The sequence below is a fragment of the Aquila chrysaetos genome, chromosome 21 (assembly GCF_900496995.4).
Source record: "Aquila chrysaetos chrysaetos chromosome 21, bAquChr1.4, whole genome shotgun sequence".
Taxonomy (NCBI): Eukaryota; Metazoa; Chordata; class Aves; order Accipitriformes; family Accipitridae; genus Aquila; species Aquila chrysaetos.
In genome coordinates this window covers 2,497,165-2,517,073 of record NC_044024.1, presented here as the reverse complement: position 1 = coordinate 2,517,073, position 19,909 = coordinate 2,497,165, and the positions used below count along the sequence as shown (strand labels likewise).

Below are 19,909 nucleotides of genomic sequence, written 5' to 3'. Positions count from 1 at the left end.
ATGCCAGGAGGCTGGGGGAGGAAATTTAAATTACAGCAAAAATTTCAAGTTCTGACTTTCTAACCTTAGCCTAAGTCGTGACCTGTTCTAAAAAGGGGAATAGGTGAAGCTGTTGACTTCCTTATCCTATGGGATTTTTTGTTGCCAAATTAATTTCCAAATCAATTTAATAGTTAAAGTTAACTGTGAACATATGGGTATCTCAGAGAAACTGCACACTGGTTAGGGAAACTGGAGAGGGCTGGGTAAAATTTTTACTACCCTTCTAGCCAACTGTTGAGGCATATGGGCTGATGAATATGCTCACTCTTCTATAAGCACAATAGACTTTAAATTATAATAATTTATTCTATCCTCTGCATTGTTCTTACAGGGACAGCAGGTTGTCTCAAAGGTTAGGTTTACATCTTGGTTGGTCGCTAAAATGGAAGAATGCTTTCTGATGTTAGTATAACGAGATGGAAGTCCCCACGGCAGGGCTGAACGCTGCTCTCGGCAGGTAGAGACGTCATCGCGTGTCCTTCAAACAAAGAGCAGTGGACATGTACCTGATGGGAGACCTGCAGTACAAAGGCCCTTTTCAGGGAGGTGAAAATATACATCATGTCTCCAGCCTGCTTAACCATCTCTTTTCTTCCAAGCAACCTATTTAGTCAGCTAAGGGAGAAGAGAAATCATTCTGACATAATACAGCCTCCCACCGAAAACCCTTGGCGTGCCCGTGGGGGAGCAACGAGCAGCTCCACTCCTCCCGCGCTGTCTTGGCAGTGCCGCCTGGGAAACGAGCCCTCCTCAGCCCTGTAATTCTGCATGAATAAACATGCACCATCCCTCCTCAGCCACTTACTCACTCTCCCGTGTTTAGCTGCCATCTCCACTGGAAGCAATCCCTGCTCCCACAATGGGTTTGCACGTAGGTGCTTGTGGTCAACCCTCACCACACTTCCACTCGTCCCATTCCTACACATATTAAACCCCTCCCAGCCCATCCACTCTTTTTCCATAGTTTTGAACCGCAATAACATACCCATCTCGCAGTCATCTGGTTACTTAGCAGGCAATGATTACTGCAATGAGATGACTTCTTCGTATTGAACGTAAAATTATTAATCAAATACAAAGTGCAATGTATCTATCACCTAAATAATCTTCAATACACGTAATTTCAATCAGTTGCCATTTAACTAACACATAATACTGGTTAAACCTGTCTGAAGTAACAAGGAAAATCGGTTGCCATCTACTCTTGTGATCTATATCTCAAAGCTGAACACGACTGACGGAGGAGCTTTGGCAATGCTTGAAGGAGCTTGGTGAAGACAAGGGTTTGCACACCAGAAGTGAGGACTTTTTTTGCAGATTGCATTGCAATTGCATAAAATTAAAATGCAAAGTGGGCACTTGTATATTTTAAAAAAAGGGATTAATGCACGCTTCCACATTTATGTGTGTGCTTTTTAGTCAGCTGTATCTGGCATTGCTGTATTTATGCTAATGCGTATTCACAAGTTAGCGCTGTTTGCCATTTGGAAGGTGTCCTCAGCAATTCTCAGTCCCATTGGCACAAAAACGCCTGCATGGCTGAGGCAGAGCATTGCTGGTGCCCAGGCTTGGCTCCGCACCGGCTGTTATGTGCCCAGCCAAACATTTTCCAAATTCTTAGGCTGCGGAATAGGAATTGAGTTTGCAAGGTCAAAACGCTTCTCCATGCCATGAGCTTTCCCTTCTCCTTGGCACACCCCCACGCACGTGCCCATCACCGTTAGGATCTGAAAAATTCCTGGACATGATGGACAATGAGACTGTGCCCGGGGCACCGGCAGTTGCAGGGATGGGGCAGCTGCTCCAGCAGCACGCGGTGGGAGCACCCAGGCTTACTGGGGACAGCTAATGCGTGTGATGGGGCTACAGCCCCCTTCTGTTTCCTTCCATTCAGCTTGATTATTTTCTTTCATTAGACATCAACCCCATTGCAACCAGCCAGCCCAGAAGGTGCTGGCTCCTCACACCAGCAGGTTGTGGGGGCTACCAGAGGAGCAAACTCGCTCAGGCAGGGTTCACCTAACTTCTGCACCCCCCTTGCTTCTCTATTTCCCTTGTGCTTGGGGAAAAAAGTAGATAAAATTAAAATTTTTATAATAGGAATGTTTTTGTCATAAGAGTAATAGTTCCTTTACTCCTCAGAAAAAACATCTTTATTAATTATAAGATTCAGACCCGTTCTGGTTTCAAACTGTAAATTAGTTTTTTGGTTTTCTTTTGTGCAAGCATTTTGTTCATATAGATTTTATACAATGCAACAGACAGCCTTGTTAATAGGCAGGACACACATATACTAGAAGAAAAGAAAAGGAAAAAGGAAAGAAGAAATGGCAAAAAAGCCACCAATAAATCATTCCAGCCCCTCTCTCTTCCTCCACAGTTAGAAAGGGCTGGGGATTTTCTGATGAACTAATCATCAGAGTGGGGTTTAAAACCCAAATCATTTTTGAGGAAGGGCTGGGGTGAGCAAGTACCTCTGGAAAAATTTTAAGGGCATTTCTTAATTTTGAGTGTTTAATTTCAAAATTTTCAAAGAAAAAGTTCCATTCTGGAGGACAAAACACCTCTTGATGTCTATCAAAGAATGAAAGCAATTACTAAATATGTAAATTGATGTACATTTTCGAATAAAATATTTTAAAAATTGTGATCAACTTATCCATATTTTTTCATCTTATCATTTCCTGGGCTGCTTTATGATGTTGCCTTTGCATCTGAACTCTGTGTGGGAATGTGTAGTGTTGGGGGTCAGACTGCAGACCTGGGGCTGCACTATTAACATCCAACATCCAGCGCTTGATATTGGGAGGCCATGGAGAAAGCACAGTGGGGCCATAAGGATGGCCCAGTATCTGCCCAGCATGAGCACCACAACCCTTTGTGCATTTGCAACATGTTGTAGGATAGCAGGGGAAAACAGGAATAAAAGGGCTTTTGTTATACAAAAATACAGTAGAATAAATCCTGGAATCAATAGTAGATTTTCAATTTCCTTAACACAACGGGATGTCACTCTCCATCCCTCACAGCCTCATCCAGGGCTCAAGGAGCCCTCATTTTACTCTTCCAGCAGAGATAGTCTTTAATGTAGAGAAGGAAATAAATTATTTCCCAGCCAGGAACAGCAAGCCCTGGCCCCGACACTGGCCCCAGGTCCTGCAGATGCTCTGCCCAGTCCATCCCACCCCTCAGCACGAGGTCCGAGAGGCACCTCCAGAAGGTGATGCAGCTCTTGGTTGGCCTGAACGACTATCAGGACCACACTTGTGTCCTCCTACAAAGCAACTCTTTGCATGTCAAACAGGCTACCTTATATATAGGCACTGGGCGGACCAGGAGCTCCTCTGCCTGCCTCCCCAGCCCGAAGGCAGGTATTTTGGGGGGGGGGAACCATGGAGGGGAGAAATCATCCCAAACCAGTCTACAGCCTCCTCTCATCACTAGCCGGTGCCTTAGTTAATATAACACCCCTGGAGCACTATAGCTACAGGTTTAGAACGCCCATCCTAAAAAAACCAAACCAACCAACAAAAAAGTAACGGCCTGCCACACCGTCTAAGCCTATAGAAACCGGTAATGATGGTGGTTGTCCTTTGTAGCTTGCGTTGGGATCTCTGGAGTGCTACACTAAAGGTGTATGAACTGACCACCACCATGACCCGCGCCGAAGACAGACACCAATTACCAAGGAAAACGACCTTCCCTTTCCCCCCTTACCTCCTCTGGTGCCAGCGCGGAGCTGCCTTCAGGCTCCTCTTATCCAGAGAGGTCGAACAAGGGTACCACCACAGACAGCCCTAGGACCTACATGTAAGGAAAGGCAAGTTGTATCCTAGGCATTTTAGTGACCTTTTTTTCCCTAATTAACCCAGATGATTTTTTTTTTTTTTCCTCCCTTAGCTTTTAAAGTGAAATTGTGAATCTCCAAAACATATATACTTTAGCAAGGACCTGTGGCTAGTCAGCTCAGATTTTTCACAGAATTAGTGTTTTACCTTTTGACTGATCAAAGACTCCATCAGCATGGTCTGAGCTATCATTATTTTTTGTGTTTTGATCCATGCTTACAGAAAAATTATATATTATGTAGATAGGTCAACACATTTTCACTCTCTCATGCTGAAAGCAGCAGATTTCTTGCAATTTTATAAACAGGTATGATTTCAGGGCTGCCTTCAGAGACTTTCCCGTGTCCCTTTGGTGATCTGCATACCTTCCTGCATTGGAGCTTACCCTGACGATCTCTCATGCTCCGCAAGATGTTCCACGTAGTGTTTCCTTAGGTAGATGGGGTGAATATCTCTCTTGGGTCTTTGCCTTTATCATTGTGTCCACAAATCTCAGAACAAGAAGAAACCAAGAAGGAGAGCAAAGCCATCCAGACCACGACAAGTGCTACCCAAGTGCTACCAACTTTGCCTTGGAAATGCCACCAACATCCCCGGATGGTTTTGCAAAGAGCAACCCCCCAGTATGAACTGCACAGGGAAGGGAGAGGAATAGATATCCATATTGGCATTTGCCCCTTTAATTCTGCACTAAAATTATAATCACCAGTTCATCTCCATCCCATGCTCCTCTTTCATCTCTCCCGTCTACATGTCTCTTGGAAGAAGCCCATAAGCCTGGATGTTGAAAGATCCTTAAAGTTTCTTATAAGGTTGAATACCCCCAGCACTCGATGTCAGGAGAGAAAAAAGCTCAGATTTGTCTCACCTGCTTCTTAAGTGTTGCCAGTACTTTCCAGGATTAAGCCATTATAATCTCCTGAAGCAGTCGTGAAATAAAATAAACACAAGTATGATTTTCTGGTCAAAATAAAAATAAAAAGAAGTCCACGTGCTGAACACAAATGCTTTTTGGAGTTGCGAGTGCAAGGGAGATTTACAGCCTGATTTTTAAATGCGGCTGCTTGAGCTATGTGCCCAGACCTTTCTGATGTAGTTTTTGGGCTCTCACTTTGCCATTGAGCTACTGCCCATCATTAGCGACTTTTGCCTATTTTAACCTTAACTTTCAAAAGACTCCTGTAAACTTCCAGAGTAAGCACAGAGCAATAACTCTCTGAACTACTAAAGGAATCAAACTGATGCAATTTATTTCCACAGAACCATGCAATATTCAATGATACACCGAATCCATGTTTTTAACACTTTTTAAAGGACTAAAACCCTGGAAAGAATTAATTAGGCATGCTCTGAAGCCTGAGCATTTAACAGTTTTCCACTCGGTTGTAGAATTTTAAGACCACCAACACTGGATACTGGCAAAGATTATCAAAGGTATTCTGGGCTGAAATACATACTAGTCAGAGGGCTTGGCCACTAAGCAACTGGAAAATACTTCATGAAAGCTTTAGCTGTGCTATTATATTTTGTAAAGAAACTTTAAGAAAAAATCCATAGTATCTACAAGGTTAAATTTGGGGCAGAGTGACTCATTGGGAAAGTATGTACTGCACAGAATATTGTCTTCTCTGCAGCTCAAGCAAATTGTTAATACAGCAGAGAGGTATTTATGGTCCCAGCACTGCAAAGCAAGGTTGAAAGGGATTAATGGGCTGGGATCCGTGCAGGATCCGGCAGTGCATGTGCACAGGGATGCGGGGCTGGCTGGAGCAGCCTCTGCAGCCACGAGCCACCGAGCCGCACACCTGGAGCCGAGCCACATCTGGAATTGCTAGAAGCTGGGAGACCCTGGCATCAAAATGTCTCTCGTCGTGCTAAAGCGACATGAAAATGTACAATTTTGAAAAAAAATGCAAGCAAAATGGTTTTTAATTTTCTCCACATCAGATAAAATTTCACTTCAATTTTCTGGAAGTGTCCTGATTTTTCTAACCATTTCTGTTGCCTACTACAGTATTACAAAGAAATCTACACACGTCAAAACAGCCACTGTTTGATAAGGTCCTTGGCAGCACATAAAGATATTGCAGAGAACTCATTTTACATGATGGGAAACTCAAACAGAAAAAAGATCATTATTTAAGTACCCAATGCCCAGAAGCATGAAGGATGCTGTACAAGACAAAGGTGGTACAGACATCCAGATATTTTGGACAAAAGCAGAAACAAACAAACAAACAAACCACTAAGCAAGAATTGGCCAAGGGATTCACAAAGTTCCTATCCTTGAATAAAAAAAAAAAAAAAAAAATTGATTAAAAACTCCTTGGCAAGCAACTTGATTTATTTTCCTTTTTGCTCTCCAGCTACAGAATAAAAAGGACTCATCTTAGTAAATCTTTCTATAGCTACTTACTGTGCAGAACTTAAGGAGAAATTTTAAACACCGTGGACGTTAAACTGCAGGTAAACAGCAGACATTTCAACTCCAGATGGACGAGGACCTTCAGATTCAGGTCTTTTTTTTTCCTCTCACTTGTATGCAATTGCTTATGCCAATAAACAGACCATTTTTCTCACTCGTTCCTATCACTTGCCTTGCTCGGGATCTTGTGATCACTGAGCAAGGGTTGCACGGGGCAGGGCTGAACGCGCCGCTGTTCAAAGCAGATCTCCCAGGCTTGCTGTGCTGGAGCGATGACACCCGGGGAGACACCTCCGCGTGTCACCAGCTACTGCTGACGTCACCGCGAGCGCGTTGCAGATGCAAGGAGGTCATAACTCTTAGACGATCTCATAACACAGCATATTTAATTGAAAGAGAAACGTAGTACATTACAACATATTCACGTATGTTGTATCTTACAACATATTCAAAGATGGGCAGTTTTCTAAACAAAGTGTAGACTAATCCACGACTCCCACGCAAGATGGGTTAAAGTAAGAGACAAACCAAAATTTTAATAAAGTAACTGATGACGACGATCGACTTATACTAAAATCAATAAAGATGTACATATATGTATATACACACTCAAAATACACATATAAGGCTAAAAGGTCCAATTTTCATTTGCAGTGAGGTGAATTTCCAGTGATGGGGCAGTGAAGAGTGGCCTTCAAGTCAAAATGGACTACATCAGCTTATATCAGGACACTATAAAGGAGTTTGTTCAAATGAAAATGACACCTCCATGTCATTGCAAAGCAAACACATGCAATTTTGTGTCTTTAAGTTAAAGAGAAAGCCCCAGTGTACCAGGCAGTGGTCTCCTAACGGAGTCTTTCTGGACACAGGAGATGATTGGCTCTGGAAGTCCAAAAATATCATGGAGGGGAGTATGCGAATTCCTATAGTTTTGTTTATTTTTATTTTGGAAAGATCCACTTGGTCAGATTAAATACTCTTGGATCCTTCAATGCAGAGGAAGGGGAAGAGAAAGAAAAATGTTGATGTTTGCAATGCTAAAACTTACCCCATCGAGTTCAGCTAAGGACAAGAATTTGAAGGCTTGAACACCTGGAGTTTCAAAGAAAATTACCCAAATGTGGAGATATCTGTCTTCCTCAGGTACTATCCCTGGAGTTTCCCTGCACCTGCTCTGCAAAGGGGATCACACCTTTCCTGGCAGAAGCGCTCCACAGCAGCAAGGTTTTGGGTCCCTCTCCCTGCCACGTCTTCTAAGGCGACGCGTTCAAACCTCCCCTGACCCTGCAGCTCTCGGCTACGGCAGCGGAGATCAGCTTAGAGAATCTTTGCAGGCTTGCTGCAAACAACCAGCCACAGCACAAGGCTTGCCCATCTATTTAAGGGCTGGCACGCTCATCTGGTATCGCCACTGGGTTTGGAGCGTCCCTGTTTTATTTTTTGAGGTGAACCATTCCTTAAAAAAATTTTAAAAAAATCAGTGAGAATGTATTTTCCCCTTTTAACACAGCTGTAATAAGTTTTCATTAGAAGAACTGTGTCTAGGTGTGGGACAGACCCTCTGGTAAGACACAACACCTTATTTAACTATATGATTTAACTTGGGACTTCACATGACTAACGTTCATCGTCAGGACCCATCAGTTCCTCAGGAGCAGAAGAGATCTTTCGCTGTTTCTGCTGTCTTTCCTGGTGGCATGTTCCATCGCCTAATAAAACCCTTTTTTGAGATTATAAAGTTTTTCCTAATATATAATCTAAATGTTCCCTGCTGTTTAGTCTATCCCTGCTGATTAATGAGAAGATCTAATATCTCACCTTATTAAAACATCCTTTCTTGCAGTTGTAGAGAGTTTCAGCAATTTTCTCAGAGTGAACAAATTTTTCCTAGACATTTCTTAGAAATTCTCTCTCAGATATTACCTTGCATTGCAGGTGCTCCGCTGTGCATCTTTTCCCTTGGTTCCCATTAAAAAACAGCATTGTGCAATAAGAGCACATACTTCGATGCAAACCACTCAGAATATTTTACCCTGTCCATGCTGTCCTTTCCAGTATGCATCTTATATACATTATCTACATGTATAGTACCCATCCATGCAACAGAGTCATATCCCTGATGGGAAGCCAGCAGCATCACTTGTGCTTTTACATCTCCAAAGTCAGCTCTTTCTCCATGTCTTTCTTCTCACCCCAGGCCGCACCGCTGGGCTGCGGCGGTGGGATGACACACACCGACTTCGACCTGTTCCGTTCCACTTCCCGAACCTTTTCTGCATTCCTCACTGTGGGAAAAGAAAAACACCAACTTGTATGAGAAATGTTCTCCTTTGTGGGTCAACAGGAATGAAGAAATACCGAGAGCTACCGAGGTGGCCATTTGCTCATTGGAGATGAGCTATTCCACTGCAAGGATCACTTTTCAATGATAAAACAAAAGACAAAAAGATGAGTGTTTCAATGGAAGAAAAAGAGAAAAAAAAAAAAAAAGACAATTTAAACCCTATTTTGTACTTTGAAATATGTTACTTATCCGGATCAATATCATCCTTCTTTTGTCAGTCCCCACCATCAACTCTGCAGAACAAAAATTCCTATCAGTGACTACTTTAAAACAGCTTTTCAAGACGCAGGTGTCCTGCTGGAGCACCTATAATTTCACGTTGCCACATAAAGTGATTTTTCTGGGGGGATGTACATGCAATCACGATGGAAGGGTTACAGCCTCCTTCAGCCCTGTTGCCAGGGTATGTCGGGGATGTTGTGCTCACATTTTCCCTGGGGCAAAAAAAAAAAAAAAAAAAAACATCCAAAAATACTGATTTTATCACTTTGCTCTGCTTACACTTACATTTTTCTTCAGGAAGAACATAGTTTAAACTTTTTGGTTTTTTTAGGTTTTTAAACTATTTCTAATAAACTGTGGATTAAAATAGCTACATCCCTAGCAGATGTCCATGTTGTGAACACACGAATGCCACACAATTGTGTTCCTTCCATCTACTCTTGCAAACCTGTACTAAGATACTTTTGTGCAGAGAAAGTGCCAGCTATTCTACAGCTCTTTATTTAGCAAGTTTTCAGTTAACTATTTAAAGAAAATTACAAAGGAAGAAAACATTAGAAATAGGACACAAAAAGATTGAAAGGAAATTTCCTTGCTGCTTAAATATTTTTCCAGTAGATATGTAATGAAGAAATATTCTGTACATTAATGTTAGACACAGCCCCTTAACCGATCTCAGCCCATATTGCGAGGCAACATTATTTTTTCATTATTTTCAACAAACACTGAATCTTTTCAAGCATCGCTTTTACAGATGTGATTGTGCTAAAAGGTGTTGTGCCAAGTATTGTAAAAATTCAGTGCCCAGTTTCCCACTGAACATCTCATGTGGTTCAGAGGCTAAAATGACTCTGTCTACAGTTTTGACCAGCTATACTTTGTGTGAGGCTTCATTGATATTAAATCTTTCTTTTTAAGTGTGAAAACTAAGCTTTCAGTTATCTAAAAACCGAGCTTGGGCTTAGAAAAACATGAGGTCTTGAGACACTGATCTTTCTGTAACAGATATTCAAAACAGGCAGTGCTGCTAATGGGCCACTCAAAATGCATTTTAATAATACTTAGCAAGCAAAAAAAAAAAACAAACTTAATTTTTGGAAAGCATTTGGGCACGAACTTCATGTTTTGAAGTATCATTCATTTTTATAAGTTTTTAGTTTATGCATTAGCATCACCATAGGCAGAATGATCTGCAATTGCCGCCAAACCACTTAGTGCTTGGTGGAATACGGAGAACGGTACCAGTTTCAAACGCTTGCCTGGCTGGATACGGGAGGCAAGAAAAACTGTGGGTAAATTCACGCACCCCTTGCAGCACACAGGTAATACGGCGGTCCAACGCCTGGACTGGGGCACGCTTCTCACTGCGCTGGTTCCCAGCACCTGCCCCCAGGTAGCTGCCTGGAGCACCTTCACCGCCAGCGGTGCATCCCAGCGCACGCCGGATCTCCTCGCGGGTCGGGCTGAGATGGGGCACCGGGGCCGGGAAGGCTCTCGGCTCTGCCTGCTCGGCCGCGACGCTCGTCTGAGGAACCCCGCGTTGTCCGCCGCGGTTGGAGCGACGTCCCTGCCGCCCTGCCTGCGACACGCAGCCCAAAGCTTCCCGCGGCCAGGTAGGGAGGGCGGGAGGCTTCGCCCGGGCTGTCTCCCAAATCCCAGCCCCGCAACGGACACGCCGTGGACCTCAGCACATCCTTCCCCTGTCACCTGCTGGGTCATCCCGTGGGGATGGGGCAGGGTGAGGAAGGGAGGTAGGAAATCCCCACCGGCGGCCACCGGCTCCCCGGCTTACCGGTGAAGGAACGGCACAGCTTGGGCTGCGGGCCAGAGACGCCCTGCGCCGAGTAGGAGTCATCCTTCTGCGATTAAGGAAGAAAAGTACTTTAATGCATTTATGAAAACCGCTAGCGAGTCTGTTAATGACACTCCTGCTTCATAAACAAGCCATTTGCAATCCCCAAGGACTCCGTTTCCATTTGTTTTACTTTTGCCAAGAAAAACAAAAAGAACTATTGCTAAAAATAGACCGAATAGATGGCAGGAAATATTTACAGACACTGGTTTGTTTCGAGTTGGTGGAAGAGGTCTGAGCTCTCCAGGAGTGATTCGGCAGGTAGGATGGGAAGGAGCAGCCCCGGCGCGGGGAGGACGGGGCGGACGAGTGCGGGAGGCAAAGCCCATCCCCAGCACATGGACGTTTCTCACCTTGGCTCTTCCCCACCTTGGCTGCAGGCCAAGGAGGCAGGTAACGAGCTTGCACTAACGAGCTCCCTGTCCTTTCACTCCAGTGCTAATCTCCACCCTTCAGGAAAAAAAAAAAAAAAAGAGGAGGAAAAAAAAAAAAAAAAAATCAGGTAGCACAATGCTGCCTGAATTGTTCGGTGCTTCTGTAAACTGGGAATAAGTCTCTTACGCAGCTGTGATTTGGCACCTCGATCCAGAAACCCAGACTGCCAAAATAACTCTGGACACCTCCCAGCCTAGTTTTCTGTTTTGTTTCGGTTCGTTCTCCTCCCTCCCCTAACGAGGACCGATGCCCTCCATCCCTTGTTCGCACTTTTATTGACCATTTTAATAACAATGCCTTCCCAGCTCCAGCAGCAGCGCCCGGCTCCCTGGAAAGCCATTCCCAGGGGCATTTAACGATTCTCAGAGCATGCTCCATGAAAGGGCTCCGACATAATTACCAAAGGCAGTATGTCATTTACGCACATGGCTTACAGGCAGCTCCAAATAAGCTCCTTCTGGGGGAGTGTACTCGTGTTTTGGCAGAAGAAAAGAGGACGAAGTTGCCTGGCTACAGGTGCAAGGATTTTCTGGGTGCTCGGTGGTAAATAAAAGCTATTCTGGGTCTCAGAAACCGCCCTGCCAGCGTACTCTGTGTTGGATCCTTGCCTAAAATAAGGCAAGCCCAAAATCCGGACAGCGTTCAGAGCCAGCGTGATGCACAGCTCCAGGAAGCAGCAGCCTTCGGAAGGAATTTTGTCCTTAGGCGGAGGAAGGCGAACTTTCTGCTGGAAAGAGATAGTCTTGGAGTTAATCCCCTGGGCTACGATTCAGATCTGAAGTCACCTCGTAGGCCTGCCAAGGTTTTTTTTCTGCCTGGTGTAAATCATTTAACCTGCACCGTTGGCTCGGGAGGGATGAGGACTGTTCTTTTCTTACCTCTTTTCCCAGCCTTGCCTATTCACTCTGCAACCCCTCCTTGGCAGGGGCGTCTAAGGCAGCACGACTGTAAAAGCAAAGGCAGAGACCTCAAGTGCAGGAGAACCCCAAGGCACCTAAAGCCACCCAGGTTAGAGAGAAGTGACTCGCCCCGGCCGAAACCTGGGGTTGGTCACGGACCGGTGCCTGTCCTGGCGAGGGCACCGGTTTCTCCGCACCGACTGCGGAAGGAGATGGGTTGTCCATCGGGTGAGATGAACTTCGCTCTTGGCTCTTCCCCAGCCTGGTGGAGCCCCAGACCTATAGGAAGGTGCTCTTCCATGCACACTTTATTCTGCGGTGACTGATACAGGGGGAAAAGACCAGCCAGCACCTAATAAATTATGAGATGAATCTAACTGAGCTACAACAGCTTCATATTTTAATAGCAAAGGACTAACCAACTTCACTAAAAAAGAAAAATATATATGCAGCCAGCCAGCGAGCAGAAAAAGCAGCGTTTCTACTGAACCAAAGGGATTTCTTAATTATTCACTCAGCTCGCAACAGCTAACTGATTGAATGTACCGCCAAAGCTTTTTTCAAATAGACTGGCAATAGAAGACGTGCAGGCGTTTCACCAGCACCAGAGGGGTTTCAGTGGCCCTTTGCTTGAAGTTTGTTTCCCAGTTCCTTGATTTCCTGTTGGGTTTGCAAACACAGTTGTAATGCTTCCATCTCGTGGTGAAACGCAGAATAGAAAAATGTGTGGCATGAGAGCATCTAGTTTTTTCTTGCCGACTCAAAACCTGGAAGGCCAAACCCTTTGGGACTACAAAAGATGGAGTATCTGACAATTAGAAAAATCTCAAACACTAACTAGCTACATTTTTTCATTCATTGCTTTTTTTAAACAGGAAAATGCCATTTGCTTGTCAACTTGGCATGAAAGTAAATCTGAGCGGCTTAATTCTTTCCCCAAAATTTAAAATATTAAGCTGCTTTTAATGGGCTGAAATCTACTTTTTAGCACAGCGTTCCTTCTTTCTGCTGACAAATTCTGCAATCTGTCCTCCTACAGCGTGAAGTAACAGCATTCACCCACCCTCCCACCTCGTATTAATATTCCAGGGCTCTTTTAGAACATTATCCCATCACTTTTGGGTATCGCCTTATTTCTATTCACAGTAGAATGAGGCAGCTCTTCTAAAACATTAGCAGGTAAGCTGCTGATCACACAAAAGACGCCTGGCTTTTCCTTTTGGGTGCAGAGGGATGCTTCTTGGGCTTAGAGTCACCCTTACAGATGTCACTGGAATCAGCTCTCCGTATTTACATCTGCTTCCCTTAGACTGGCACAAAGCAGAAGTAGCTGCCGTAAAGAGGTGTGACTAGCACCAACAAATGACTTCTGTGAGACAGCAGTATTCAGCATCAAATTGGCATTTTGCATAATCCATAGGAGCGTTCGCCACCCCCATAGGGCATTAGCCCCCATCCATGAGTCAGTATAGAGACAGAGTGAATTCTACTGCTTTTGCAATTCCCCCAAAATATTCTGTTCTCTGAAAGGCCAGCTGTAAGCATTCAAGGTAACAGGAGAAACGGTCTTCCCAAAGGTGCTAAATTTTCTACCAAATGCACCGCAGTACCTAATGGGAGCAGCAGCGAAGGGCGAAGCAGGAGCGCAAGGGTTAACAATCAAATGTCCTTAAAGTATGTAACGTCGTGCTCAAAATCAGCCCTAGTTTGATGTTGTTCTTTTGAAGTTTAATTATACCAAATGTTCTACAGGAACATGCCATGTTCTTGCCTATCTATTTTGAATTGTAAGTACCAATCAGCATGTAAATGATCAAATTAAATCTTTTAAGTTGTTTGCAAGAGCCAGAACACCTTTCTGTGAATGAAGGGCTGAGAAGCGGCGGCATTTGGTGCATTACTGCCGTTCTCGGTGGGCTCTTCAATGACTGGCATTTGAACAAAGAAATCAGAGTGGAAGAAAGCCTGCGGCAGTCCCGAGTTCTTGTGCTGTCGTGGAAAATTACTATCTAAATAAAGAGGATAAATTATTTCTTTTTTAAAAGGTCATTCTGTTCTCTTCAGCTATGGAGCCTTGCTGGCCAGATTAGAGACCACAGTTTGCACTTGGACAGTGCTCGAGCTCAAACCATCCAAACCTAAGATTCAGAGAAGCGGGTAAAATTTAGGGACGGCTCAGCAATTACTGCTGCTGCCCTGGGGGGGTTGGAGCAAAATACAGGGGCAGAGGGTTAATTGCTTTTCCTCTAGAGTAAGAGGTACAGAGGATGGGGGAAACGGAAAAGACCAAGCCCGCTCCTCATGCACCGTTCCTGGACCATTTTGTCTTTCCACAGGGAAATGTTGGTCCAGCTTCTCTCCCTGCTTTCCAAAGAAGTCAGCAAAAGTCTTCACCAGCACAGACATAGTATTTACCTTTTTTCTCCTCTAATTCAGAACAGGAACTGACACGGAGCTGTGCCAGCAGTAAATTTGGACTCAAAGTGGTTCTCCCAGGAATCCAGTACGCAACACTTCCCTCTATTTTACTTTCTTCAAGTCTGCCCAGAACCGTAGCTGCTTTTAAAAACAAAGAACTCGCCTTCAGAATAAATAAGAAAGCTCACAGTAATGTTTCTGTCCCTGCAAAAAGAGTTGGGGGGAAAAAAAAACACCAAAGAGTTTCAAATATTTACAGTCCATCTGGACAGCTGACAATGGGGGAACCAAATTCCCTCCTTCGATGAAATCTCCCAGAAAAGAAAACACGGGAAAACCAGACCTCTGGATCTACAGACTGAAGCCCTATTAATAACATTTGCTCAGTAAATAACTTTCCTGGGATGGATGGAAGCCTGTGTTCACAAAGCACCGAACGGTGCTGCACGCAAGATGGCTCGTTTGTTTGTCAGGAGTTTGGTTGGGTGGGGTTTTTTTTCCCCTTGGTATTTCCTACTCACTGGAATGCAATTTAGAATTGAGACACGCTTTTTTTTTTTTTTTTTTTTTTTTTTAATTTAAGGCAACGAGATTTGTCTTTAAAAGGAAATACCACCAGCAATAAACAGCACTAGTCCTAGTGCTCGTTATACCTGCAGAGGGAAAGCAGCCCGTGCACGGTTCTCTGCAGGTCCAAGCCTTCCCTGCTCCCTCTTACCTCCTTCCTGGAGCTGGCCGTGCCGCCTCCGCTCACTTCCACCCGCAGGCTCTTGTGCCGGAGGATCAGGATCTCCTTGGCGTGCTCCACGGGCTCGGTCTCGCCGGGAAGCGTGTGCCTGTTGTACGCCGGCCCCTGCACGTCGCACCAGAAGACCGCTGCTGGAGGTGGGACCGTCCCTCCCTCCGCAGCCGCATCCCTTCGCTAGTGCCCGCATCCTTCCAGGGTCCTTCACCCCCCCGTAGCCACCCTGCCTCGTCGTGGGGATAAACTGATCCACCCAAGTATGAGAGGTGGGGATGGAGGGAAAGAGCCAAGGAAGGAAGAGGGGACTCCAAACTCCGCTTCTTTACGCAAAATTGCCCAAGCGGTCACTGACTGACGAGGCCGAGATGCATCTCTCTCAGTCCAGTGACACGCCGACCTAGCGCAACTACTCTGCTCGAGGCGCCTTCAGCCTCAGTGCCTCTGCCCAGCACTCCAAGATTTTATACCAGCCCCACCTTCATATATAAATCATGCAATCAACAGGAACCATACATCCTCCTTCGGAAGCCTTAAACCAACCAAACTTAAATCTCCCGCTAACATTAGTGGGAGTTGGGATAACTCTGTCGCTACAAGGGGCGAGGCTGGATTTAGGCAGGAGTAAGTGCAAACAGGAGGTAGGTATGCCTTCATCTTCATCCTGTTCACTGTTTCTATAGGTTTCCTCCCAGCCTTATCTGCTTGCTTCTCTTGGCTCAGCAGAGGGACAGGAGGGGGTGGTTGATCCCTCTGTGCTGAGCTGCCCACACCAGCCGCATCCCCAAGGACTCGGTATTTCGTGCGTAATCCATAAAACAAAGGCTTAGGTGGATTTTAAGGATAAGGCTCCATGTATCACCATGTGAACAGCAATTACAGTGCACAGTCCTAGGTGCTGTGTAAAGCTTCAGACAGATTATTCATGAGTTATTCTGTAAACAGCAAGTGGTTTCTATGTTATTTACCAGTTGTACCAGTTTCATGGCAAAACTGCCGAGCGGCTTTAAAACCTCTGCAGATTAATTCTTACTTGCAGCTCACTGACTGTGCTCTCTCCTATGGGGATAACCCCATCCCCGCTCTGCCCTGCAGGTAACGAGGAGCTGTTGCAACTGCTGGATCTGCTAACCTGATGCCTGAAGATCCATGCGCTCCTCCTTTCTCCTTTCTGGTTCTGGGTACTGATGCCTAAAATACTTCACGAAATTATAGGCTGACTGGGTGAACCTTTCAAAAGCTGTCATGCTGCAAACAGAAATGTGCCACTGACTTGGAAACTGGATCTGGCTTCACACAGCCAACTATTCTCTGCTCACAAAGAGATATCATTAGTAATTATGTAAATATTCATAACATCTGCTCAGGCTGTTAGGATAAATGAGATAACTTTTGTTATTGGACATCTAAAATACGGATTGAGGGAAGAGTTATACCGTTCTCCTTATTCGGTACAGGTTCCTTGCCAATATTTCCTGTATATTTTCCAGGACATCCGGATTCAGAGCATCCTCCAATTTTTTGTCTATTTTGACAGTCCTGTCGTTGTTGCTGCAAAGAAAATGAGAACGCCTTATTTTGGAAGATGCACAGCAGCACAGCCAGTGCATCCCCGAAGCCCAGTGTTCACAGCAGCCCTTTCGGATCCCACCACCACCAGCAGACGTGACCAACAGCTAATCCTTGCAGATGGAGGTCACCGCGGAAGGGGCGTTTGGCATTTGCATCAGAGCGGTGCCATTCACGCGCTCCCTGGTAGATAAAAGAGCTGTGGGGAGCTGTGGCAGGGCAGAACCATCGGCGAGAGACGAGACGGCCATTCTGACATGCAAATATTTGACCCTGCTGTCTCAGCCGACGCTCGTTCTCACTGTCGGTTCCTTCAGCATGCGTAATGGTGCAAAGCCATCAAAAAAGGGTGCAAGAGCCTCTTTTTCAGAGCACCGTTTCTGTGTAACTCTGGGAGGAATACAGGTGAGCCTCCATGTACAAGATCAGAAACTGTTTGTTCATCAATGCCAGTAGATTGCTCACCCACCTGATCATTTTTAATACCCGCCTACTCATCTTTAAATAGTGTTTCCTTTGCATTTGTCCGAGCTATGTTGTTCCTTCCCATGGGGTAGCCCGGCAGGGAAGAGCAGAGGAGGCAGAGAAGTTTGCAAAAGCCTGTCATAACTGTTCCCTCCGGTGGGAGGGTTGGGAGGAGTGACAGAAAGGGGACAACCGCAGGGGAGCACTTACAGCAAGGATGGATGAGACGGAGCATGACCCAGCTGCCCTGCTTCTGCCAGCTCAATGGCGTGTTTCCGCTCCAGCTTTTCATAGAGAAGCACGATACTTGATTTTGGCTGGTCGTATTCTCGAAGCAGGATCTTCTGCAGGTATTTGCTGTTGAAATATTCTAATCTGTTTGAGAACAAAACAAGACATGCTTAGCCTCCTCCCACCTCTCCCCAGCACGTAAATGGACCTGAGCTAGCCAGCAGGTTCATAGTCCACGATTGCCCCATATTCCATTATATTCCATTACCTTCTTTCCAGAAACTAACAGTCCCAGAGGTCAGTCCTCAATTATTTCTGCACTACAGCACCTGAGCTAAGATATTAAAACTTTGCCAAATACAATAAAAACTCCCCAAAGTACCAGATTTATCACGAACTCTACTATAAGTGCTACAAGCACATGCGGTAGCCCCCAAGGGATGCAACAGTTTTCAACACTTCCAGATTCCCTCTTGAGCCATTTCCTCTCGCTTTCTGCTCAAATGCAGCACAACGTTTGGGAAAGATCTAGCTGGTATCAAACACTGTTCACAAACCTGCTAGCAAGGAGCCAGGACACTCCTGAGCAGCAGCGATTCCCATACCCTCTAGTGGCACTTCCAAGCACTGGCATTCCTAAGAAAATCCCTGCCAGCTGCATTAATCGGAGTCCTTACCATGAAGTTAGCTGCACCTGTATCTGCACAGCCAAGGAATTAAACCTGGTAGATTGCTATTGGTATATTTTGTTATTTGTATTTAAAAAAAAAAAAATCTCCTTTGCGTACAATCTACCAGAACCTAATGAAAATTGAGCACTTTGCTACGGAAAGCTGTAGAGATCCTCTATAATTTGTCAGTCCACAACAAGCAGTTGCCCCTCCGAGTGCTGCAAGCTCACATTTGTACCATTACTTGGGCACACACTGGGTTGGGGTCCCCGGCTCCCACATGGCCAGACGGGCAGGAGGGCACGGGCAGCACCGCCGCAGGCAGGGACAGCCTGAAGCCACACGAGCTGTGTGTCGTGCCGGCATGGCCCTTTCATTTCCAGCAGATTTCGTTGGCCAAGAAGGGACAAACACAACAGGAGAAGGGAAAGGAGTCTTTTTAGGCTGAAGTACGACAGGTACAAGCAGGGAAGCGCCCCGAGAACCTGGTCTCGCCTTGGACAAGGAAAAGCTGCCCCGCTGTCACCTGCCTGGTGCCACAAGGATGAACAAGGCTCAGCTGCCCACAGTGGAAACTTAGGGAATAGAAACCAGCCTCATTTTTTTCTACACATGTACACAGTTGTATTTCAGCAAATCCTTACTTGTCTTTCCAGTAATACTGTCCCCAGTGTCCAGATATATCTTCAATGCCAGCCAGCAAATGATCCAAGAACTAAACAGAAGAGAGGATTTTGCTATACACCGGTTGCATGTATTGCATACGTGATGAACTCAGTCAGCAAACATCAAAAGCCAGCAGACAAAACAGGAGATGCTTTCAGCTCAGTACACAGCGCCGGTAAACAAGAAGAGGGGATGTCAGGCTAATTCCCCATCCAGGCATCCGCGAGTATCCCTCGGTTCTGGAGTACAATAAGTGGTTTGGCTGCTTGCTTTCAGGTCTGTGCGAGCAAAGAATAATCGCTGAGGGACGTGGATCTGCTCGTTGTGATATGTACAGGATGGCTGATGGCTTGCATGTCCTGCATATTGGCCCTTGATAAAGCAGGAAATGCTCATATTGAGGGTTTTGAGGCCAATTTGTCTCAGGAGATCAGTATCTTCAGGATATAGATGTAGATAACGTACAAATGATGCTTTGACTTGAATAATAAATACTGCCTTCCCCCAGACACTTCCCACACGAAATGAAATCATTGGCCATATTGTGCCTTATACAAAAACATTATTACTGCTTAAAATTATATTAAAAATTCCAGACAGGTTGATTTTTCCACCTAGAAGTTAAATCTCTGTGATTTCCCAAATTGTTTTCCCTCCTACTGGCACCTCTAAACTGGGAGAGGGCTCTGCTCTACTGCAGGTCAATGCCCCTCCGCACTCAGGTACCAGTGTCCCTGAAGCTTCCTCCAGCTCTCATTTTTCAAAAAAAATTTTGTGGGGTCAGAAGCAGAAAAATTTCAGAGCGGTTCACTCGGCCCTGCAGCCTGGTACAGGTTCAGAGTCCTCACATTGTATCAGCAGCTGTATGGTGTGAGGACCAGCAAATGCCACACACACCACCACCACCACCCGGATCATCACTTTTGCGAGCAACAATGTCCCGACTATCCAGATGGAGAAACAAATTTGAGGAAGAAAGCTGCTTCTGGGTCCCTGATTTCCAACTATCTGCATTGTTACCTTCTCTACTTCACTTAATTGGTACATAGCCATTTTCAGCTCACATTTCCTAATAAA

General features: G+C 45.2%; 1 protein-coding gene across 1 annotated transcript in view; it reads right to left on the bottom strand.

Moving 5' to 3' along the window:
- Positions 1–6,684: 6,684 nt before the first annotated feature.
- LOC115333824 (sodium/hydrogen exchanger 2-like) overlaps positions 6,685–19,909 on the bottom strand; it is a 31,166-nt gene continuing 17,941 nt past the window's right edge. Inside the window, exons 7-12 of the mRNA XM_029997301.2 lie at positions 18,811–18,881; positions 17,475–17,639; positions 16,667–16,781; positions 15,207–15,341; positions 10,677–10,743; positions 6,685–8,603 (exon numbers count right to left, since the gene is read on the bottom strand). Coding sequence (XP_029853161.1) covers positions 8,467–8,603; positions 10,677–10,743; positions 15,207–15,341; positions 16,667–16,781; positions 17,475–17,639; positions 18,811–18,881 — 690 coding nt within the window. The 3' untranslated portion in view covers positions 6,685–8,466. The remainder of the gene's footprint in view (positions 8,604–10,676; positions 10,744–15,206; positions 15,342–16,666; positions 16,782–17,474; positions 17,640–18,810; positions 18,882–19,909) is intronic.